General features: G+C 43.0%; 1 protein-coding gene across 1 annotated transcript; it reads left to right on the top strand.

Annotated features, from left to right (window-relative positions):
* Window positions 1–431: 431 nt before the first annotated feature.
* On the top strand, window positions 432–21,158 carry sh3bp2 (SH3-domain binding protein 2). Its single transcript, XM_035391641.1, has 13 exons — window positions 432–899; window positions 10,659–10,804; window positions 11,406–11,508; window positions 14,633–14,750; window positions 15,343–15,410; window positions 16,663–16,748; window positions 17,324–17,395; window positions 17,864–18,437; window positions 18,712–18,820; window positions 19,441–19,496; window positions 19,764–19,839; window positions 20,274–20,333; window positions 21,021–21,158. The coding sequence occupies exons 1-13, from the start codon at window positions 814–816 to the stop codon at window positions 21,156–21,158; spliced, it is 1,692 nt and encodes a 563-aa protein (XP_035247532.1). The 5' UTR covers window positions 432–813.
* Window positions 21,159–21,439: the final 281 nt, after the last annotated feature.

The following is a 21,439-nucleotide window of genomic DNA, read 5'->3' on the forward strand; positions in this document are numbered from 1 at the left end:
CTTCTTCTTGCTCTTGTTTTGCTTACTGCAGCAAAGATCTCAAAAAACTGGTAAAAGGTTGTTTGTTAACGTATGAATGATGGAATTGTTACAGTACATGCTGACTCTTGAGATTTTTATGTGTGTGTGTGTAGTCTGAGTCTTGAATCGAGGGATTTGTGTGAAATTTTAAGCTAAAATTTAGTTTTGAACATGCATAGTTTTTGGAAATTTAACAGGGTTATTTTTCAGAGAGTGACCCTGCATGCTTCAGAAAGAAAAAATGAGCTCATCATCTCGAGAACAGAAGCTTTATGTGGTTGATGCGTGATCATTTGACCCGATCAAGAGACACAAATGAAACCATAGTCATAAGTGAATTGGTCACGGGGAAAACAAAAGTTAGTTTGGCTGAGAGGGGGTAAACGGGGGGGCTAAAGAAGCCATTTACTGTCAGTCTTCGAAAAGCCAAAAATCTGTGTTACCGCATCAGCATATTTAGCTATGTCCACGGCTTCAAGTTGTGCTTTTCCGAAGTTGTTCCGATGAGCTATGGAAAGCCCCTCTGGCGGTCACTGGCCAGCCTGCGGGCTCTGGGTCTGAACGCATCGGCACGACCAATCAGGGACCTCCAGAGAACAGGAAGTAGCTTCAGCGGCACGACGGCCAACACAGGGGGCCGGGGGAAGGAGGGGGGCCTTATGAAACAGAGCCTGGCGGAAATGACTTGTCACAAAGCAAACGCCGCCGTGTGAGGCCCTCCTCCCTCCGCTGTGTCTGCTCGGCTAACCACTGTGGGTGCGATAACATGGTTGTGTGGTCCTTCCGTCTCCCATGGCTACGTCGATGAAAAATAAAAAATCGTTTGCCTTCTCAAACCAGCAGAGCTCCAGAATGTGCTTCAATGGGAGGGATCTCAGGTAAGTCTGCTTCCAGCCCCCCCGTTCTTCTCTGCGTTCGTAGCTCTACGCAGCGTTTTTGCTGTAGAATACGGCACCGAGTTTGAGAAGAGAGAAAGGACGTGGTGAGCTTTAGTGGTGGTTTGAAGATCATCGCTTGGTGGCTTTGGGCATGGTGAGCGCCCAAGTCCTATGCTTGAACAAGGACAGCACACATGTCGGGTACTGCTTCTGCGGTAAGACTCCAGCCATGAAATCTGACAGGCAGTCGTGTCCGGCTCTACGTTACATATGTTCGGGTAGCCGTGGGTCCTTCCAGTGGGAAAGAGTTTGCTCACTGGTTGAAGGTGAGAACAGAACCATGCGAGTTGCAGCAATGGCTGAAAAGGAACACTTGAAACGCGGTCTGATAAGGGTTTCGCTTTCAGTGGGAATTTCTGCACTACCATGTCTACCCTTGCGTGACAGTGAATTTGTGTCACGTTACGTGGTGGTTGGATTGTGTGTATGAACGTTATGAACATGGACGCTGGGATAGCATTTCTTCCCTCAGAGTTTGTGTGTGGCCATATATGCAGCTATAACAAAACAGCAGTTACCAGCTAAAATGTTTCAACAGCGTTGTGGAATATTACGGTTAGGCTTTCGTTTGGTTGTGAATTATGCAAATGCTCGTCTTAAAAGCAGAGTCTTAAAATGTACTCGTCATTCAAATATTGTACTGTCAGAGTCACAGAAAAATAGTCCAGCATGGTAATATCTCCAAGTGGCTATCATTAAGTCAAGAAAAACATTGTGGAGGATGTACCAATACTATTTTAAGAATTTCCCAACTGTAAGTTTGAAAATGCCAAGTTCATCAAACTATTTTTCCCAATATAAACCTGTTATGCTGTACAGAATCCGTACAACGCTGTTCCAGGCTGTTAAACCTAAACGGCCATGCTGGTTTGAGCCACACAATATCCGTGCCTATTACTTTGTTGTCAGAGGTGGAGGCAAGAGCATCTTTCAGCGGATTTAACTGAAAAAGAAGGATGACCTATAAAGATGGTACTAGTGATACTGGTTTTTCATTTTGAAATTCAGTCTTTCAATTCCCAGATAAAGTGGATTTGATATAATAATAATAGCATTAGCATTGCCACAATTCTCTAATTCAAAACATATCATGAGAAATAAATGGTATACATTAGAATAGTTATAGACACCATTTAGTTGAACTTTCTTGTTATTCCATGAAAATCAAAGTAAAATGTGAGGCTTATTAATATGTAATGTAATTGAGTAATTTGAATCTGGTCAATGAGGTTTTTGAATTGCAATATGACGTGATGATTGTACTCAGAAGGAATACATTCAAAGAGCATTTCTCCCATGATTGCAACATATTTTACAGTTTTTTATTTTTTATTTTTTGAAGCTCATCAGAGTCTGTTTGAGTCTATAATTAGAGAGCACTGCTTCCTTTGGAGAAGAGTGTGCACATATTAGGAGACAGGAAATGATGCACAGGAAAAGCCACTTCTGCCCCAAAGCAGAAATGCTTTGTGTGAAGGATCGGTAGTTACTTCAGCAATGCAGGCTGAACAGGGGAGGGAAATTCAAATAATACCCACCGTAACCCGGAGAAAACAGGACCAGGAGGGAGATACAGTAGCCACTGGGTGCTGTTAGCTTTTCTGTATCTAAGATTGAGCACCATGACTGTACAATTTGAATGGATAGACAACATTTGCCTTAAATTCCCCTCCTACAGACACAACATGTACTAATACGGGTAAATCTTGCATCAGTGAGCGGTTCCTAAGAAAACAATGCTAATGCAAAGATGGGAATTTCCTGACAACTTGCAGGGTGGGGGGTGATTAGATCTTTTACAACCACACAAGTTCAATTCAAAGCATAGCACTGTTCTGGCGGATTGTGGTGATTGGTGGATTTCAGCACTGTACTGGTGGATTGTGGTGATTGGTGGATGTCAGTATTGTTCTGGTGGATTGTGGTGATTGGTGGATTTCAGCATTGTTCTGGTGGATTGTGGTGATTGGTGGATTTCTGCATTGTTCTGGTGAACTGTTGTGATTGGTGGATTTCAGCATCGTCTGGTGGATCATGGTGATTGGTGGATTTCAGCATTGTTCTGGTGGATCATGGTGATTGGTGGATTTCTGCATTGGTCTGGTGGATTGTGGTGATCGGTGGATTTCTGCATTGTTCTGGTGGATTGTGGTGATCGGTGGATTTCTGCATTGTTCTGGTGGATTGTGGTGATTGGTGGATTTCAGCATTGTTCTGGTAGATTGTGGTGATTGGTGGATTTCAGCATTGTTCTGGTGGATTGTGGTGATTGGTGGATTTCAGCATTGTTCTGGTGGATTGTGGTGATTGGTGGATTTCAGTATTGTTCTGGTTGATTGTGGTGATTGGTGGATTTCAGCATTGTTCTGGTGGATCATGGTGATTGGTGGATTTCAGCATTGTTCTGGTAGATTGTGGTGATTGGTGGATTTCAGCATTGTTCTGGTGGATCATGGTGATTGGTGGATTTCTGCATTGGTCTGGTGGATTGTGGTGATCGGTGGATTTCTGCATTGTTCTGGTGGATTGTGGTGATTGGTGGATTTCAGCATTGTTCTGGTTGATTGTGGTGATTGGTGGATTTCAGTGTTGTTCTGGTGGATCATGGTGATTGGTGGATTTCTGTATTGTTCTGGTTGATTGTGGTGATTGGTGGATTTCTGCATTGTTCTGGTGGATTGTGGTGATTGGTGGATTTCAGCATTGTTCTGGTTGATTGTGGTGATTGGTGGATTTCAGCATTGTTCTGGTGGATTGTGGTGATTGGTGGATTTCTGCATTGTTCTGGTGAACTGTTGTGATTGGTGGATTTCAGCATCGTCTGGTGGATCATGGTGATTGGTGGATTTCAGCATTGTTCTGGTAGATTGTGGTGATCGGTGGATTTCAGCATTGTTCTGGTGGATTGTGGTGATCGGTGGATTTCTGCATTGTTCTGGTTGATTGTGGTGATTGGTGTATTTCAGCGTTGTTTTGGTGGATTGTGGTGATTGGAGACTGTCGGCCTGTGATCTCTGGTTTGCCCGCTCCCACCTGCAGTGCAGCTCCATCATCTAACGATTCCCAGGGGCTGCGCCATGCAGCCAAACAGACGATCAAAGGAGGACACGTGGGTGGAACTCCTCAGAGATCTGATTGCATTATTGAAATGAAGAGGCTTGTGGGCCGCTGGCATGCAAGGAGATTAAAATACCAGAGCAACTGCAACAAAGGAAGTGAGTGCCAGGAAGCTTGCGGTAAAAGGTTAAGAAGGAACACATGGCCCCCTAGCATCGTGGGCTTGATGCTAATCGCCTTTTCTCTCCCTTTTTCTGATTCACAAGCTTATTGTGCGATTTTCTGTTTTTTTTTTTTTTTTTACTTTTATTCTATTCATGAAAATGGTAGCGCTGTTTCCGCCGTTTTGTTTTTTATATAAAGGGAACTGAGGCTTCAGCTTTGTGTTAAACATCACATGGCATGCCAGTATTCAATCAACATTTGTCCTTAACTATAATTTAAAACCAAATGCAAGCTTTTAAATTGAAGTTGTGCAACTGTGGCATCAAATGAGAAGACATACCGTGCAACTGATTGATTGATTATAGTTGAAGTGCCTGCTATTTTAAACTGAATTTCAACCAATGTGACTGTTCTTAAATGTTCTAAATAAGAGCTTTATCTGGTTGGGAATCACCCATCTTCCCCCTGACGGTAGTGCAGAAGGAAGTATTGGCCTTATTTGTTAGTCTCAGCGAATCAGGAAATGGTTGAATTAGATGCATTTCTTCTGGCCAGTCCCATGTACACTTCACTTCCTACCGAGTCCTAGTTCCCCATTTTTGATGGGCAGACCTCATCACAACTTCTTTTAATTTGACGGTAGCTTCCAGGAAACCAAGGCCTTGCTCAGCCGATCTTTTACTGGCCACATGCTTGTCCTTGTGAGGATGAGTGTAAACATGACTTCAGCTTTATTATATACAAATAAACGCAATACAAATCCAAAAAAGTGATCTACAGTAGTGATCGCACAAAAGGGGAAAAGGAGGAGAGAACAGTCAGTCATTCAGACTTTGCCCTTTCTTCAGATATAAATAGGGCTGCCAGACGTTGCTATGGAAATGCCACACATTATCGTGTGTAAACATAACTGCCAAACTCTCCCGTCTTCCTGCCTTGAAACATCATTCAGGCACGGCTATGTTAATTCACCCTCTGATATTGTCTTTAATGGAGGGAATGGGACAGTCTTGAGCTTCTTGTTGACCTGCTGATTAATAGAATCGGGTGTGCCAAATTAAGGTTGAAATGAAAACCTACAGGATAGTAGATCCCCTGGTACAGGGTTGGGCAGCCCTGGTCTAGAGGTCTGGAACCCTGCTCCCAAAGAAGCACAGTGTGCTGGTTCCAGTTGTCAATTTGTTGTCAATTGATCAATTAAAGTCGTTAATTATATAGTTTGCTCAACTCCTTGGGTTCTTGGGTCTGAAATGGTTGTTGATTTTAAGCTGCACATCCTGTGGCTTCAGGGTTACCCACCCCTGGTAGACCGTGCTACAGAATAACTAATGACAGGAAAGTATGTGGTAGGCAAAAAAAAAGTATGTTTTGGCCCATCAAGGTAGCAATGCTTCTTGCTATCCAACCAACGATTTCTCAGAACACTCTCAGAAAGTTTGGAATGCTAGGGTAAACATTTCCAAGCAACATGTCAGGAATAGCCTTAGAATGTCATTCAGTTTTGATAACTGAAGATGAAAATAGATTTAATAGTGAATGGAACATTTACAGTATGTTCATTCTTATCAGGAATGTTAGCAACAACAAAAAAAGTCTAACAAATCTGCCATTTTGAAACTTCCGGTAAATATTTAATATGTATTAGACACACATCTAAATGTATTAGGCACAACATATTTTTCATGACTAAATAATAACCATCAGGGTCATCTGATGCTGCCTGATCTGAGGTTGCCTGTAAGTTGCCAGTAAGTTGTATGTGACATGCTGTGGAACTTGGGTGGAACAATTCATACTTTCTAAGTCATCTTTGTATTAAGAACCATAGTCATCATAACATTACCTAACAATGAAATGATAGTGTAATATTTTTCTATTGTAACGATAGTGGCTTTAAATGGCTCAAATGGCTTTCAATACTTTGTGAATACTGTAAATACTTTAGCAGTCATTTTTGACTGCAAGTTTTTTTCTCCACCTACTGTTATTCACTAGGACTTTTATAATAAAAAGTACAATATAGAAACACAAGGAACAACACTCCGATCTGATACAGCAGAGCACAGGTGACAGTGTCATATAATGGTTACGGAAATGGGCTTGTAATGTAGAGGCTGTTAGTACAGTTCCCTGATAGGGCATTGCCATCCTACCCTAGAGCAAGGTAATTAATGTGAATTGCTTAATTTATTCATCCAACTGTATAAATTGATTGTACGATAAAAAAATAAGTTGTGTAAGCAGATACAAGTGTCTGCTGAATGCAGATACATAATCATGTATAGTCATTACTGGTCCTTTTTGCCCTGTTGACCTATAAACTAGAGAGAGGATAATTAACACTAAAGCAGATTAAGGTCTTTATTCAGCGCTCAATCTCACACTCTTGGTCTGACGTAATAGAACAGGGTCTTGGTGAGAAGTGGCCTGACTGTTGAAGCTGCTGTAACTGCTTACTTCTGTTTAGTAATCTCAGCAGAGCAGCCCTTGAGAAGAAAAGGCAGATAATCAGCCACAGGTGCACACAATCATTCTAACAACTAACGGGTTTGTGGGGGTAAAAGTTTGATTTTTTTTCATCCATCTAGCTCTCTTACTCTAATTCCAGTAAGCTACCGTAATTTAGACCAGCTGGTACAGAAGTATTTTGAGTGACCCAGACCTCTTGTTCTGAACTGATCTGTTTAATACCCCAGTTGTCTATGCCACCAAATAATCTCTGTCAACTCTCCCAGAGCATATATGAGGTCAGGAAAGTCCAAGTGCACTTTGGTAGAGTTAATGTGTTTCCTCTTCCTCTGTACCAGCAGCGTAGCCAGAAATATTCTTATATTTGGGCCTGCATAGAACTAGGTGGGCCAGAATTGCAATTGGGGATTCTCAATTGGATGTAGTGGTTCAGTCAAGACAAATGGATACTATTTATAGTAGGTGGCTGTGGTCCACCGTGGCCAACCCATCCGTACACGGTCATTGTGTTCCTAGCAGCCCAAGAGCAAACAGTGTGTGACCATACTAAGGGGATGTGATTAGAGGATTTGGGCAGGTGAGGCAACCTGTGGACACTAAAATCATGCGATGTTCAAGCCTCACTCTGAGAAGGCCATGAGCTTCCAAGGTTAAAAATTCACAGTGACACGTCTCTGTAAAGTTTATGAATTCTTTCCTTTTGGCTACTGTGGAGGCCATCATTAAAAACTGGGTTTGCAGGTTTTTCGGTAGGTTAAAAATGTGGAAATGTACATCCATCGTGTGTGTGGTAGGAAACCCAGGGAAGGGGAAGGAGCACTATCGCCCCATCCCCCTGCTCCCACATGAAAACAGCTCAGACTTCAAAACTCTGCAGCAGAGGAGACAAAACCCTGCCGCGGGCCGAATTGAGACCCGGGTCCCCCCCTCGGAGGAGGGGTCAGGGCAAGGTCACCCCCGCTGCGTCCGAGATGCAAATGGCTACCTTTCGTGGTCGCGAGGGAGGGTCCACACGTGCGGCGTCTGGAACCGCTGGTGGAACTTGAGCCGTTTGTTGATGAGATTTCCGATTCGGGGAGCAGAGAATACCGCTGGAGTGCCTTTCCACCCTGCCCGACGGGAAAGTTAAATTACCCCCCTTTGCTTGAGGATGCCGGGGATCGGCTGTATCCGAGTCTGGGCCGTTAGCCCTGCCCCGTCCCGCCCCATCCCGCCTGGTCTGCGGGATCAGCTGTTTTTATTTCCGTCTGGGGTTTCGCCGGTTGCCGCACAGCAGAGGAGAGAGCCGAGGTTCCTGTCCGTCTGCCGTCCCCGGCTGGCAGGAGCTTCAGAGGAAGGAAAGATGCCAGAACGCGATCGGCAAGCGTTGCCTGGGGAAACGTCCCTCTTCCTGCTCCGCTCCCATCCCTTCCTGTCCACAGAGGGGGGAGGGGGGGGCTGCCAAGGTTTCAGTTGAGTCTTTCTCGCTCTTCTCCCCCTGCGTTGCGTCCTGGGGTGGTTAGAGTTTAGAAGCCAGCGCTACGCTGCGCCGCACGGTCGCTCGCTCGCTCGCTCACATCTCCGACCGGGTGCCACCGCGCTTCTCAGCATGTCCAGGGAGAACCTGGCCAATCGGACGCCTCTGAGGCGAACCGGCCGGAGGTAAGAGGATGGAGAGCTGGGAGAGAGACTTTCCTCTGTTGATTTTACCCAGGGACGGCCAGTGTTGCAAACGCATGTGTTTGAAATATTTGGTTGCATGTATTGCTTGTATTTCTGTTTATGACCAGTCTGAATGTAATACAGGTTTCTCACCTCTTTTGTGTTGTCTATACCTCTGTGTCACCTGCATTGCATTACCTCAGCTTGGTTATTTTCATTTCAGTTTATAGAAAAGTTTATTGGGGATGTGTTTTATAGCACAATACATTTTTGTGTTCTATTTTTGATCTTAAACTGGGGGGAGGAACTGTTTCTGGTCTTTTGAATTGACTCCATACCTTAAACCAGCTTCTCTGGGATTTTGGTATTGCATTGCCTGGAATTCAGCTGCAGTTAGAAGGAGGAAAGTTGCATTACCTGTTACATCTGAATATTGGACCCAGTCAAGTTCAGGAAAAGTGTATGGAGGTCATTGTGTTTCAGAGGGGAAAGAATCTTGGAGAAGAGAGGTGACAGGAGACGAGCCAGTAAAAACAGTATTGCTTAAGGAGTAGCTTTGAAAAGGACTCAAAGTTTTTTCTCCTCTTTAAAAAATTTAAAAAAATTTTAAAACAATTATTTGCACAATCGTGCTAGTGTTGTTAACTCCCTGGAGAGTTTTGTGCTAGAATGTTCCGTGCCCGTTGAACGTGGGCACTTTCATGCCGTGAGCTCAGTGCTCGTCTTTCTGGGAAACTGCGCTGTGTGACGACGGAGGCTACGGGTTCAATTCCTGCTCAGACCACAGGCAGTCATAGGTCATGCTGCACCTGGCTTTAGATCCGGGCCAGTTTCTGCACAACGAGGGCCACTCTGCTTGAGGATTTCACTGCAGTTTCCTGCTCTAAACTGTTTAATCACCCCCTGTTATGTATCAAATCTGACATTTATATTCAGTTATAGCTGCAGACTGCACATGCATCCTTGGAGAATATGTGTTGCCAAGGTCTAATACAGAGAGAACCAACACAGGTGTATATGCATGTTTACATAAACAAACATGGGTGTCTTCACTCAAATATTTTGTTAAATAAAGCAGGAGATTGAATCATAAGAAATGTTTTTATTCTTATACTCATCTGATTGACATTCCGAGCTACTATCATTTTCAGCACTGCTTGACAAAAAATGGTTGTTTTAACAAGATTGTCATGTAAATGTACACACAACACACTCTTAACAGTCAGGGAAACAACTTCAGCAGCTAATTTACTAGAACAGCTCTTTTGTGTCATGAATTGGTAGACTTCAAATATTTTTAAAGCTTGCTCAAAGTGAAAGTGCACTTTAAGTATACTACCTGGGATTTTTAAGGCACACTTAAGAGTACTTAAGGCAGACTTACAGTAAGTCTCCTTAAGGCACACTTAAGTGTACTCAAGGCAAACTTCTTTTTTGTAACGGCCCGCCAGTTAATGCCTGTTCATAAAACATTGGCAGGCCGATGGCGGGCCACTGTTTGCTTACTAACTGGGTTACTTGGGTGCACCTGTACAGTACTGTGGGGAACTGTCTGTTGCCGTTTGTGCCCAGATAGCAAGCGACTCCGTCCCGGATCTGTACCAGTTTTGGCCCAAAGTCAGCGCTGCCGGGCTGGAATCGCTTGCTGTCTGGGTGGGTTTGGGGGAGGGGGGCATTTCTGTAAAATCTCTGGGCAGCGCCATGGAGCAGTGGTCCTGCCCTTTTTAACGCACAGTGTCTGGACGGGCGGAAACCCAGCTGTGTAAATGAATGGAAAGCGAGTGAGGTAGGAAGGACAGTTGGCTCATGCTCCCGCTGTGTTTCAGGGGAGCTAGCGTGTGGCTAGGCGGCGGCCTCAGCCCAGGCAGATGTGTACGGTCGCCGATGCTTCTAGGGAAGAGATGGCACCCCGCTGTGCTTGATGTTTGTTTTGGTCGTGTCTCCCAAGATACTGCCTGACCCTTCCCATCCAGTAGTTGTGCAGTACAAAACAATTACACTACCATCTGGCCAAAGATATCAAATATCAAATGAACAAGGACAAAGAGAGTACTTACTTCTTTCATACCCAAGACTCATATTCAGACTCATCAACAGATGTTGTGATTGTTGATTATTCTGAATAATATCATGGTATCGATTATTTTGTAATTAATTGGAATTGTATAGGCAGTATAATCTTCTAATGTGTGATATATTTTTATGCCTAATGTTCAATACTGTGTTTATGCTTAGGGTCATGTGCAAAGCAAATTTCATTCATTCATTCATTCATTCATGAATTCATTCAGTCAGTCAGTCAGTCAGTCAGTCATTCATTCAAGGAGTGGCTAGCAGGTTAGTTGATGGTGTGTCTCCCCTCCACAGAAACATGGCCACCAACTGTACAGAGATAACCTGGCCGGTCCCCATGAGGGCCATCGGGGCCCAGAACCTGCTGACCATGCCAGGGGGGGTGTCCAAGTCTGGGTACCTACACAAGAAAGGGGGGAGCCAGTTCAGCCTCCTGAAATGTGAGTAACTGTACCCCCCCGAATCCATCTTCTACAGTACCCTGAATCTGCTTCTTGTACCTCCTGTGGCACTAAGTGTGATGAATTTCAGGTTCTGCTCTCAGTTGTGAGTCATTACCATTATCTTTGCTTTTTGCTTGACCTTTTTTATGCACTTTAGTAAGTCTCCATATAAGAGAGTCTGCTCAATGCCATGATTTATTTTTTTAAAAATACATTTTTGAAAGTCATTCTGAGTATGTGAGAATGCTAAATGCCAAAATGTAAATGAAAATCCACATTTACTATGATGCAATATGTATGTTTCTCCCGTGGCGGAAAACACAGTGTAACTGCGGCTGCCTTGGCTTGCGTAAAGTCTTGTTGGTGATTATATGAATTTCTCACTGAGACACGTTAAATAACCCTCGCTTTCCCAAATCAGTAGCCAGAGCCTGCCGTGGTTCCGCATGGTCTTTCTACATACGCTACCAACAGTTTGTTTATGCAACCCCAGCAGATCCCCTTTATTTAACTCCTGTTTAAATAATCAGACGTGCTTTTAGGAGAATGGTTTCCAGATGTAGCACCTTGTAATAGGCGTGTGTGTCTATCCCCACAGGGCCGCTGCGATTCATCATCATTCACAAGGGCTGCTTGTACTACTTCAAGAGCAGTACCTCCCCCTCGCCACAGGGGGCGTTCTCTCTCATGGGCTACAACAGGTTTGTACACGTCCTGCTCATTCACATTTGTTTTCCCTTTCCTTCAAGGATGTGCAGCCATGGTAGGCATGGTAGGCACCGCCTCCCTTGTGAAAATACAACAAAATTAAAATAATTGAATTGCGTATGACGGGCCATTAACCATTATTTTCACAACACATTTTCTGCATAGTATACATATCTTTTGTTAATATAAATACCAGTGATGCGCAGTGAGATACAGTATTTCTTCAGCTGGTACAATGCATCGACATTTTCCAGTGCACTGAAATCAGACACAGTGAAGGCAGCTCTGCCCTGTGTCCACCCCACCTTCCCTGATCGCACATCCCTGTTTTCCATCATTTGACTTTGTGAGCCGTTTTATTTTTATTTATTTATTTTTTGGTCGCTGGTTTAGGAACAGCATTTGCTAAAACGGTATGCTAGAAGTCATTTTAGCCAAAGCGCATAGCTGGAGCACAATGCTTCCTTAGTCAACTAACTTTGTAGCCTCTGTCCATACCTTTCAATATGAGTGACTTTTCCCCCCCACAACCTCAACATAACTAAACTTGCCCCCCACAACTTCAACTTGGGAGGCCATAGGCTTTAAAAACTGTTCTATTCTTGCATCTGGAAGAGGAATATTCAAGCAGAAAATCTTCCCAAATATTCTCACAACTGGTCTCAAAGTGTTCACTCGCTGAAGTTCCTGCTTGCATTACCTTTCCACCAACAGCAATTTAAACCTTTGAAGAGTAGTTTTTTGGAATGTTTTTTTTTTCAAAATTCTAAGTCAATGTTGTAGTTCCATTGCTTTCAATTACCAGTAGTGATTGTTACATCAGCATTAGAATGTTTAGATAAGAACATTGTAATCACATATTTGTGATATTGCACCTTCAAGCCCAAAGTTTTTTGTGAAATATACATGGTAATTAAGGTTAACCAAGTATTTATCCCCTGCCTTTATCACATTTACAGATTTTATGGTTCTGTGTGCAGTAAATCTTCCATAAGGTCTTCAGGATCAGGGGGGAATTTTCACCTCAAAAATGTTCACTGGGGATTCTCTATTGATTCTCTGCTGACTAAACCATAAAGGTCCCCTGCATGCTTTATCCTTTCTTTCATGTACACTGATAAGGGAATAAGTGCAAATTATAGAAACAGAAACAGAAACTAAAAGACGATGCAGCTAGTCAATTCCAAATATATATATATATATATATATATATATATTTGACATCTGGATGCTATATGGTCAATTTTCATACCTGATTCATAGGTTTCATGTTCATCCTAATTTAGGCCAGGTGTGGCTTTCGTGTATCTCTGTTTTGCATGTGCAGTGTCCGTAGGCCACATCCTGTCTTACAGGACAGCTGCGTCGTGTCACTCGTCACCTTTAAAGGTCTTAGGGTTTCAACTGCTGCTGCTAGAACCGCCTTCAGATGTTAGTTCCCATGGTAACAGCATGGCGCTCTTGCAGAAGAGCCAGGGTATACCTCTGTTGCTGCTGTTTTCTTGTCCTTTAGAATTTAATCTGTTTTATTTCTGTGGCACAAACAAATCAGTGAAATCACAATGAATTTGCCTCTAAAGCCATGAATGCAGAAGATGTTCTGGTATCTGATAAGGCACTGCTCCAGTGAGTGGATGTTCTGGTATCTGATAAGGCACTGCTCCAGTGAGTGGATGTTCTGGTATCTGATAAGGCACTGCTCCAGTGAGTGGATGTTCTGGTATCTGATGAGGATCGACTCCAGTGTGTGGATGGAACCCATGGTCTTCTCTGTGTATGAAGTGGTGTAAAGACTGCACAATTCAGCTTCAGGGTGTAAGAAAACAGTGGCTGGCCACAGGCACTAAGGCAGAGGTGCTTGTGGTTGTCTGCACGCTCCAAAATGGCTGACTTTGCAGCCCTGAGATGATCCTACACATACAATAGGTAATTCCAAATATCGAGATGGGGAAAAAAAAACTGGGTTAAAATGGATTTTAACCGTTTAAGGTGTAAGGTGAATGGTGAATGTTGTTAGACATTCTAATGCTGATGTAACAATCACTACTGGTAATTGAAAGCAGTGGAGTTCTAGAACACTTTTGCGAATTTTGCGAAGAGAACATTTAAAAAACCTGTTCTTCACAGGGTTAAAGTGAATGCGCTGTAAAGGGCGAATGCTGCTGTATAGCTGTGGAAGTTCCCAGCATTCTGCAGTCAGCTTTGCCAGAGCCCGGTCTGCTCCACGTGGCAGCGTCTGACTCTGTAATTACGGACCTCGTGGCCGTCCCTCTGTGGTGCTGCATAAATAGCGCTTTAATAGCACGGGTCTGGGCCTCAGGCGAGCCAGGCCAGCACAGCTTATCGCCCGCCTAGCAAGCTCTCATTCTTGAGGAAACTGGTGGCCTGCTTTTAACCGTCACTGAAACTGCATTTTTGTTGTTTACTGTAATAGGAATTATTATCTCGCACATGATCAAGATTCTTAATGATCCAGTTAGTGAAATGTTTACAAATCCGTGGGCACAGGGGTGGAGGCTAGGAAAAGTAATTTTGGGTGTTGTCATTTTATCATTTGGATACTTAATGGTCACCCACCCATTTTTATGCAAGAAATACCATTGTTGGTGAATGAATTTGTATTGCAATTATAATATTGTTTTTGAATACATTTTTGTATTCGTAAACTATGTTTACAGAGTTGGAGATTATTATCAGTATTTAATCCTTGAATTGGGATTTGGTATTAATAAGAGTGAATAAAATCTACATTGCAATTATTTTTATTGTTTTTGTTTATACAGAGTCAGAAGGGAGCGCATGTTATGTAAACTGTGATTAAAAACTCATTACAGGCATAACAGATATTGGAACTGCCAGACAAACTGGGAAAATTGGAGAATGGGGGTCACACACACTATATAACATTTTAAATAGTTGTAAATATAACCAACAGTGGTCCATTACCCCTCTGTCCCCATTTAATGCTTATTTTACTCTTAAATATTAAAGAAAAACAAAACGGCAGTTTAAAGAACATAACTGTTTTATTATGTGCTCAGGTCAAAATTTTAATTCAAATGTTTACCTCCCTCCCTCCTGATTTGTTTTATTTCTCCTCTCCTGATTGGCTGACAGGGTGATGAGGGCAGCGGAGGAAACAACCTCCAGCAACGTCTTCCCTTTCAAGATCGTCCACTTCAGCAAGAAACACCGCACCTGGTACTTCTCTGCAGCCAGTGAGGAGGAGAGGAAGGTGAGGCAGAGGCCTTGGTCATGTGACCAGATGGCGCCCTGTGACATCAGCTTTGGTTGGGCAAAAATAAGTGGATGTCTCAAATAATAATGGTTTATGTGTAGGTTCCAAAAAATTGCTAATGGTCTTTATTCCAAGAACCAATCTTCATGTTACTGATGGAAAATGGAATCTCTAGCACTTGGATTACAGACCACAGAAAGCACAGAGACAGTTAAAGTATTTTAAGGCCACAGCACAATCATTCAATGTTCAAGAGATGAACATACATTACCTCAGTCTATGACAGGGGTGCAGTCTTGGAGGTCTGGCATGTATCTTCATTTTTTTCAAGCAACTATTCAAACTACATACGGTACTCCAGTGGTGTTTCCCTAGTGTATCAGTCCACAGTGGAACATTTTCACCAGGGATACGCATGCAAGCCGTAGCTGTGGCACATGACTTTGCAAAGAACGGCAGATCACATAAATGGTTGGGGCTAATTAAACAATCAAAAGCAGAGACTGGAATACAAGCTGCATTTGTGCTAAATATATCTGTACCTAAATATTTCTGTACCCTAACTGTAACGCCTGGCTTCCCTGGGCAGAATTGGATGCTTCGTCTGAGGCAAGAAATCGACTACTACCACGACAGGAAGGAGTCACAAGTTGAGAGGTAAGCGTGTTTTTTGTAATACGAATAAAATTAGTTACATTTTTCCCTCGTAAGATGGCTTCTGTGGTCATCTGTTTTTTCTATGAATGTGGAAATTAAGGTTGCTGTTAGCCAAAGGGCTAACCAAATATTTATTATTGATACTGGCTTCAGAGTTTCCATATCTTGTAGTTTTCTTCATTTCACTTTTTTATTTTTCAAATGCACATCACAAAAACAATGAAACAGAATATACACTACATTTAGCAGATTCTCTTTTCAAGAACAACTTTCTTGCAAAGCTGACTTTTTTTAAACATACAGCTGGAATTTGGTTTGCAATACCTTGCACTCAGGTACAGTGACCATGCTCCACTTGTGAATCAAACCTGCAACCTCTGAGGTTACATTACATTACATTACATTCTCATTGCCATGCTACACTGCCACCCACACCAGCACTATTCACAGCAATAGCAAACATTACAAAACAGAAACAAGTGATAATAATATTAACAAACCAACAAGAAAATTGCCATATTTCACATGCTAACAACCGGTTCTGTTACAAAGAGTAACCTTGCTATTATAATATTTTCAAAAACAATGAATGGCAATATGCATTAATGCTGAACATAGGCCCACGCTGTAAAGTGATAAATAAATTCCATACTTGTTGTGCTTAAGATGCGCTCTTACATATAGTGTTAGAGGCCTTGTGGGCGGCGTTATTTCACTGTGGAGGTCATTTCTAATTTAGGCTCCCTTCCTTCCCATATCTGTAGTTTCTCACAGAACTATAACAGCTACGGCCTCTTCCTCTTTCTGATAAGCCCAGGCCTGTTATTTTGACTGCATTTTGAATGGCTGCTTTCCTGTTCCCTTTCAGTGAAATTAGAGGTCTGTTCAATCTGACTGCTCTGAGGAAATTTATTACAGAGTTTTGCTTTCTTCTTTTTTCAGTTCAAAACAATATTTAAAATGTAAAACTGTTCATGAAACAAGAAATGGTCATTCTATATGCAATCAATCGGCAAAAATATCAGGTCACTTGCATCACTGGGAAAGTGAAATAATTACGAGCAGAAGTTGGCATGAGATGTAGAAATAGACACAGGCACACCTTTGCTCTGCAGAGGTGATGTACAATGTACTATTAGTTAGCCATTTCTTCACTTTCGTACTGAGCTCAGCAAATTAAGAAGATGTGTTGAACAAATGAGAGTTTTCAGATTGAAAATAAAGGGCCCATTGCATGGCTATTTTGTTTTAGTGATCCCGACTCTGATGCGGACAGTTTCTATGGGTCCGTAGAGCGCCCCCTGGACATCAGATATTCTGCCGATGCGCCTGAGGACGGTATGTACTGTACAGCAGGCTACGGACGACCACGTGTTAAAACTGTAAATGAACCAGGGTTGTGGGCTGTGGTTCAGAGCCAAAATGGGTGGTTTATCCTGCTTACACCGTGGACATCAGCAAAATAAACACTTAAATACAATTAGCGGAAGTAATAGATCACAAATTTGGTCCTGGGGGACGCCTGTACGTGCTGGTTTTTGTTCCAGAGATCTCTTGAAGAATCAAGGTTACTGAAACGGCCTGTTTAAGTTTTCATAACTTTGTGCTAACGCTGATTTTTACACAGTGGAAGTCTGGGTTATTATCAGTTTGTTCGTTTTAAACTTTTTCCACAAATGTTTTAGTTTCAGTGTTTAAACAATCTTTAATATTTCACACCTGCTATAATTTCCTACGAGGTAATGTTAGATGACTCATGCTGGGTCTCTATAACAATAAGCATTTGCACTATAAGTACACTGCCTAATGCACATATGAGGGTTTGTAGGACTTGTTTTTTCAACCAAACTAAGCTTGATTTTTAGCAAAGAACACATTTAACAGCTGACGTATTTTACAATCTACTTTTTTAGATTATGTTGTTGATGATGATGAAGATGATGAAGAAGACTACCTAAAGCCAGATGGGTCACAGAACTCAGCAGGTACACCGGATTTCCATAAACATTTCATATTTGTCGAAACCGAAGTGTAGCTGTTAGCTGTCACAGTATAGCTCTTCGAAGTTGTCCCATCACGATTCAAGTGAACTCTAATAAACTCTGTGTTTATGATCATAACTCAAGTCAAAACTACCATGAATGCTTTAAGTCAGTTTTTCTATTCAGTCTATCCGTCACCTCTGGGCTTTCTGCTAGTAAGTCATCGTGCTACCCATTTCTGCCATATGCTGTATAATTTGCAAATAAAGGTTCATTCGGAGGCTTCATCACTGGCATGTTACTGATGCTAATCTGGATGCTTATGTCCTTGCTCTTGTTCTAATGGCATATTGGATATGCTAATACACCACGGACCTTCCCTGAAAGAGGTAGAGATAGTGTTAAAGAAGCACGCAGAACAGCTAGGGTTGGTCAACTCAGATAAACTGATCAGTGTTTTTTGTCTTCCAGATCGGCCCGCTGTGCCCCCTCCGTCATACCCCCCTCCCCCAGTCCCGGTGCAGCCCAGCAAGGCCCACCCAAGACTGGAAAACTCCCCGCTGTTCTCCAAAGGCCCCCCGCCCCTCCCGCCCCCAGCCCCCGCCAAGAACCTTCCAGAACCCGTCCCCAAGAAACCGCCCCCTCCACTGCCCCCCAACAAAGGCCCGCCCCCTACCTTACCTTTCGCCCCCCACTTGGTGAAGCCCCCCATGGAGAAACCCATCCAAGTGCCCAAAAGCCCCAGCCCCCCCGTACCTCCCCCAGCCAATCTGAAGAAGCCCCACCACCCTGCCTCCACCATGCCGTCCCGGGGGAGCGGCCCCGCCGTCTCGCTCCCCCCGGCCCCCACCACCCTGCCCGTCTGCAAGAAGGGGTCCCCACCCCCTCCCCCCAACCATCGGACCAAGCCCCAGGTGGCCCTGCCTCCAGCCCCGCCCACAGTTCCGCCCTTCAAACCCCCCATGCACAGGCCGTCACTGGGGCCCAAGCCCACGCCCATGTCCCTCCCTCCCACCAAGCCCACACCCAAAGGACCCTCCCTCCAGTAAGAACCTTCTTTCAGCATCACCCCCCCCTCCCCCTTTTTCCTGGGACAGTGTGAGAGATTCCATTCACATATCAGGACAGTTCATAAATAGAGTTGTTTGTACAAATGAACAAGCCATAAATCCTCCATATTATAAAAAAAGTTTTTTCTAAAACATTGTAGTTTAACTTTATCTGATTGAGGTAATAGTGTTTCAAAGCCATTTGGATTCCTGATTTGACGTTCAGCACTATGAGGGTCACAGCCAACAGTCCACTGCTTTTCTCCTCAGAAGGTCATGTCCCGACGGGCAAAGTTTCCGATCCTCGGTGGACGAGATGCCAACGCACTTACGGACGAAGTCGTCGTGCAGTGACGACTCCAACGAAGACTACGAAAACGTGAGTGAGCGCAGCTGCTTTCAGGACCAGAATAACTTTTAAAAACTGAAACGTTGCTTTATTGAATGCATGCTTGCTGAGTGCCATCACTGTGGCTGCTGATTGGACATTTGTGTACTGGGGAAAACCAATTATTAAATGTGCCAGTCTCTTATTAGGATATAACACCAAGACAGCAAAAATATCTGAAAGATCATTCCAGAATGCTGTAACCTGTTTAGAGTGAAACATTTAAAGCTAATAAATCATATCAGAATGTAACATAACTACTGCAGCACACCCCAAGCCTCCAGAATGGCTGTTTTCTGATCTTTGACCCTCAGTGTCAACCTATCATAGACAGAGATGGGCCAGTCAGGAATGAGTCCTTTGTGATTAATATTTTGAACGTCAGAGGGCTATGTCAGGTTATTTATACACACTGTGCTGTCTGCGTGAGCACCAAGCTTCCCCCTCATTTCCACTTCCCCTCACATGCTGTCAGTGCTGTTTGTTGCATGAAAGTTCTTCTGTGGTGCCCCTACAATACAATGACGTTGAAAAAAAAAAAGGTGTTAATTCAGAAATATCAGCTATGCGTACGAAAGGTCAACATTGTTCTCCTGTTTGTTCCTCACTAGGTGCAACTGCCAGATTCTGTGTTCATCGACACAACTGACACCAGTGACGTTGAAAAGTAAGACATCAGACATTTCCACTATATTTCAAAAATGAGCAGACATACATGTAGCAGGAAGTTTGTTTTCTATAATCCTTCCCTCTAACAATGTACCGTTAGAATTGTTTTGGTGTGTTTTGGTGTTACTTCCTTGTATTTTTGTGTTTTCTGCCCTCTCATGGCAGTTTTTGGAATTGCAGCCGTAGCCTTGAGTGTTGGTCTCCTGAGCAAAGCCATCCTCGGGCATGGCCACATTCATAAATCACTAACGCCCTGTAATTACAGGTTATTTAAAGAAACGGCCAAATCTCCACAGGATGGTCTGTACTGCATCAGGAACTCTGGGACAAAGACATCAAAGGTAAAGTCAGTACAGCTTCCTCTGCGCAAAGGAACATCTCACGTTACCAGTTCAGTGACATAATACTGTAAATGCCAGTTAATTCAGTTATGTCTGAATGGACTTCATTCTTCTACAGTGATGAGTTATAGACCAAAATCCAACCATCATCTGCCTTACTTCATTTTACAATCAGAATGTAAAATGATCAGTTTAGACAGATGGACTATATAAAACACACACACACACACACACACACACAGTATAGTCTAGAAAGAATATTTTTGCCTTACTAGGGAAAATCTAAATAAAACGTTATCCATATCCAGAGAGATAAAAATTTTGTAAAATGTAAATCTCTAAAAATATCCTCACCCTTCCCCAGTCATTGTCTATGCTGCCTATAAGAGGTTGATAAAATGCTTGATGGGAATTTTTTTTTTACATGAACACAGGTCCTAGTGGTGTGGGATGTCAGCTTAAAGAAGGCCAGAAACTACAGACTGTTTGAGGAGGTAAGTGTGTGACTGTGTTTATTCTTCTTCCTCTTCTTCTTCTTATTATTATTAGTAGTAGTAGTATTAGTAATAATAATAATAATAATAATAATAATAATAAATTTGATTTTAGTATGTTCCCTTGCTCAATTGCTGTACATGTATTTTTAATCATATAATTATAATCAATGCAATGATACAATTCGAATTCCTAAGCAATTATTCTTGTCCTATGTAGAACACAACTGCCAATGTGTTGGTGTGTGGTGAAATCAAAGATTGTTTGAGCGAAGCCGTAGAAGAATCCATGAATCATGAACAAACACTGTACTTGCCATTACGTTGCCATGTGATCAATTTGAATATAACACCATGTAACACGCAGATAGCCAATAATAATCGGATGGGCAACTCCGTGGCATTTATTTACTTGTCAGCTTCTGCTCTGAACTGTTGCATCACCCAGCCATTTACTTAAACTGACATTTTTTGAAAAAGTCACAAGCTGCAGCTGTAGTGGAAGGGCATTTGATGAGAATCTTTCTGCTGTGGTCTGACACAAGCATGAACCAGCACTGGTGTGTACAGCTGTTTACTGTAGATGAATTAAACTAGAATAACTGGATGGAATGAACATCAGAAAACACATGCTTAGAACGCGTGTATACACCATCCGTGTTTGACTCTTGCCTCTGATTTCCCCAGAATTCCAAAATCTACCTGGAGGCGGAGATTACTTTCCCCTCATTGGCCGCCCTTGTGGAACACTACTACAGCCACGCCCTCCCCAACCACGGCTCCCTGTGTCTGCAGAAGCCCTACGGCTACACCGGCCCCAGGTGACTAGGGCTGGGAAAACACGTCCCAATTAAATTACATCACATTACATTACATTGTGTAATGTACACGATGTGTCTATAATCTAAAGGCTGCTTTCAGAGGCGTGAATTTCATAAAGAAACGTAGGCGGCTGACCTGTATTATACACACAATTCATGCAAGTACAACTTTCAGATGCATGGATTTAAAACACTGTCCATTCTTACAGGTTGACCCCACCCTGACTTGGATCTGGATGACCCTCCGCCTACCAGGGTCTGACCACGGCATGTAACAGTCAGCGT

Source organism: Anguilla anguilla, chromosome 14 (genome assembly GCF_013347855.1).
Source record: "Anguilla anguilla isolate fAngAng1 chromosome 14, fAngAng1.pri, whole genome shotgun sequence".
Classification (NCBI taxonomy): Eukaryota; Metazoa; Chordata; class Actinopteri; order Anguilliformes; family Anguillidae; genus Anguilla; species Anguilla anguilla.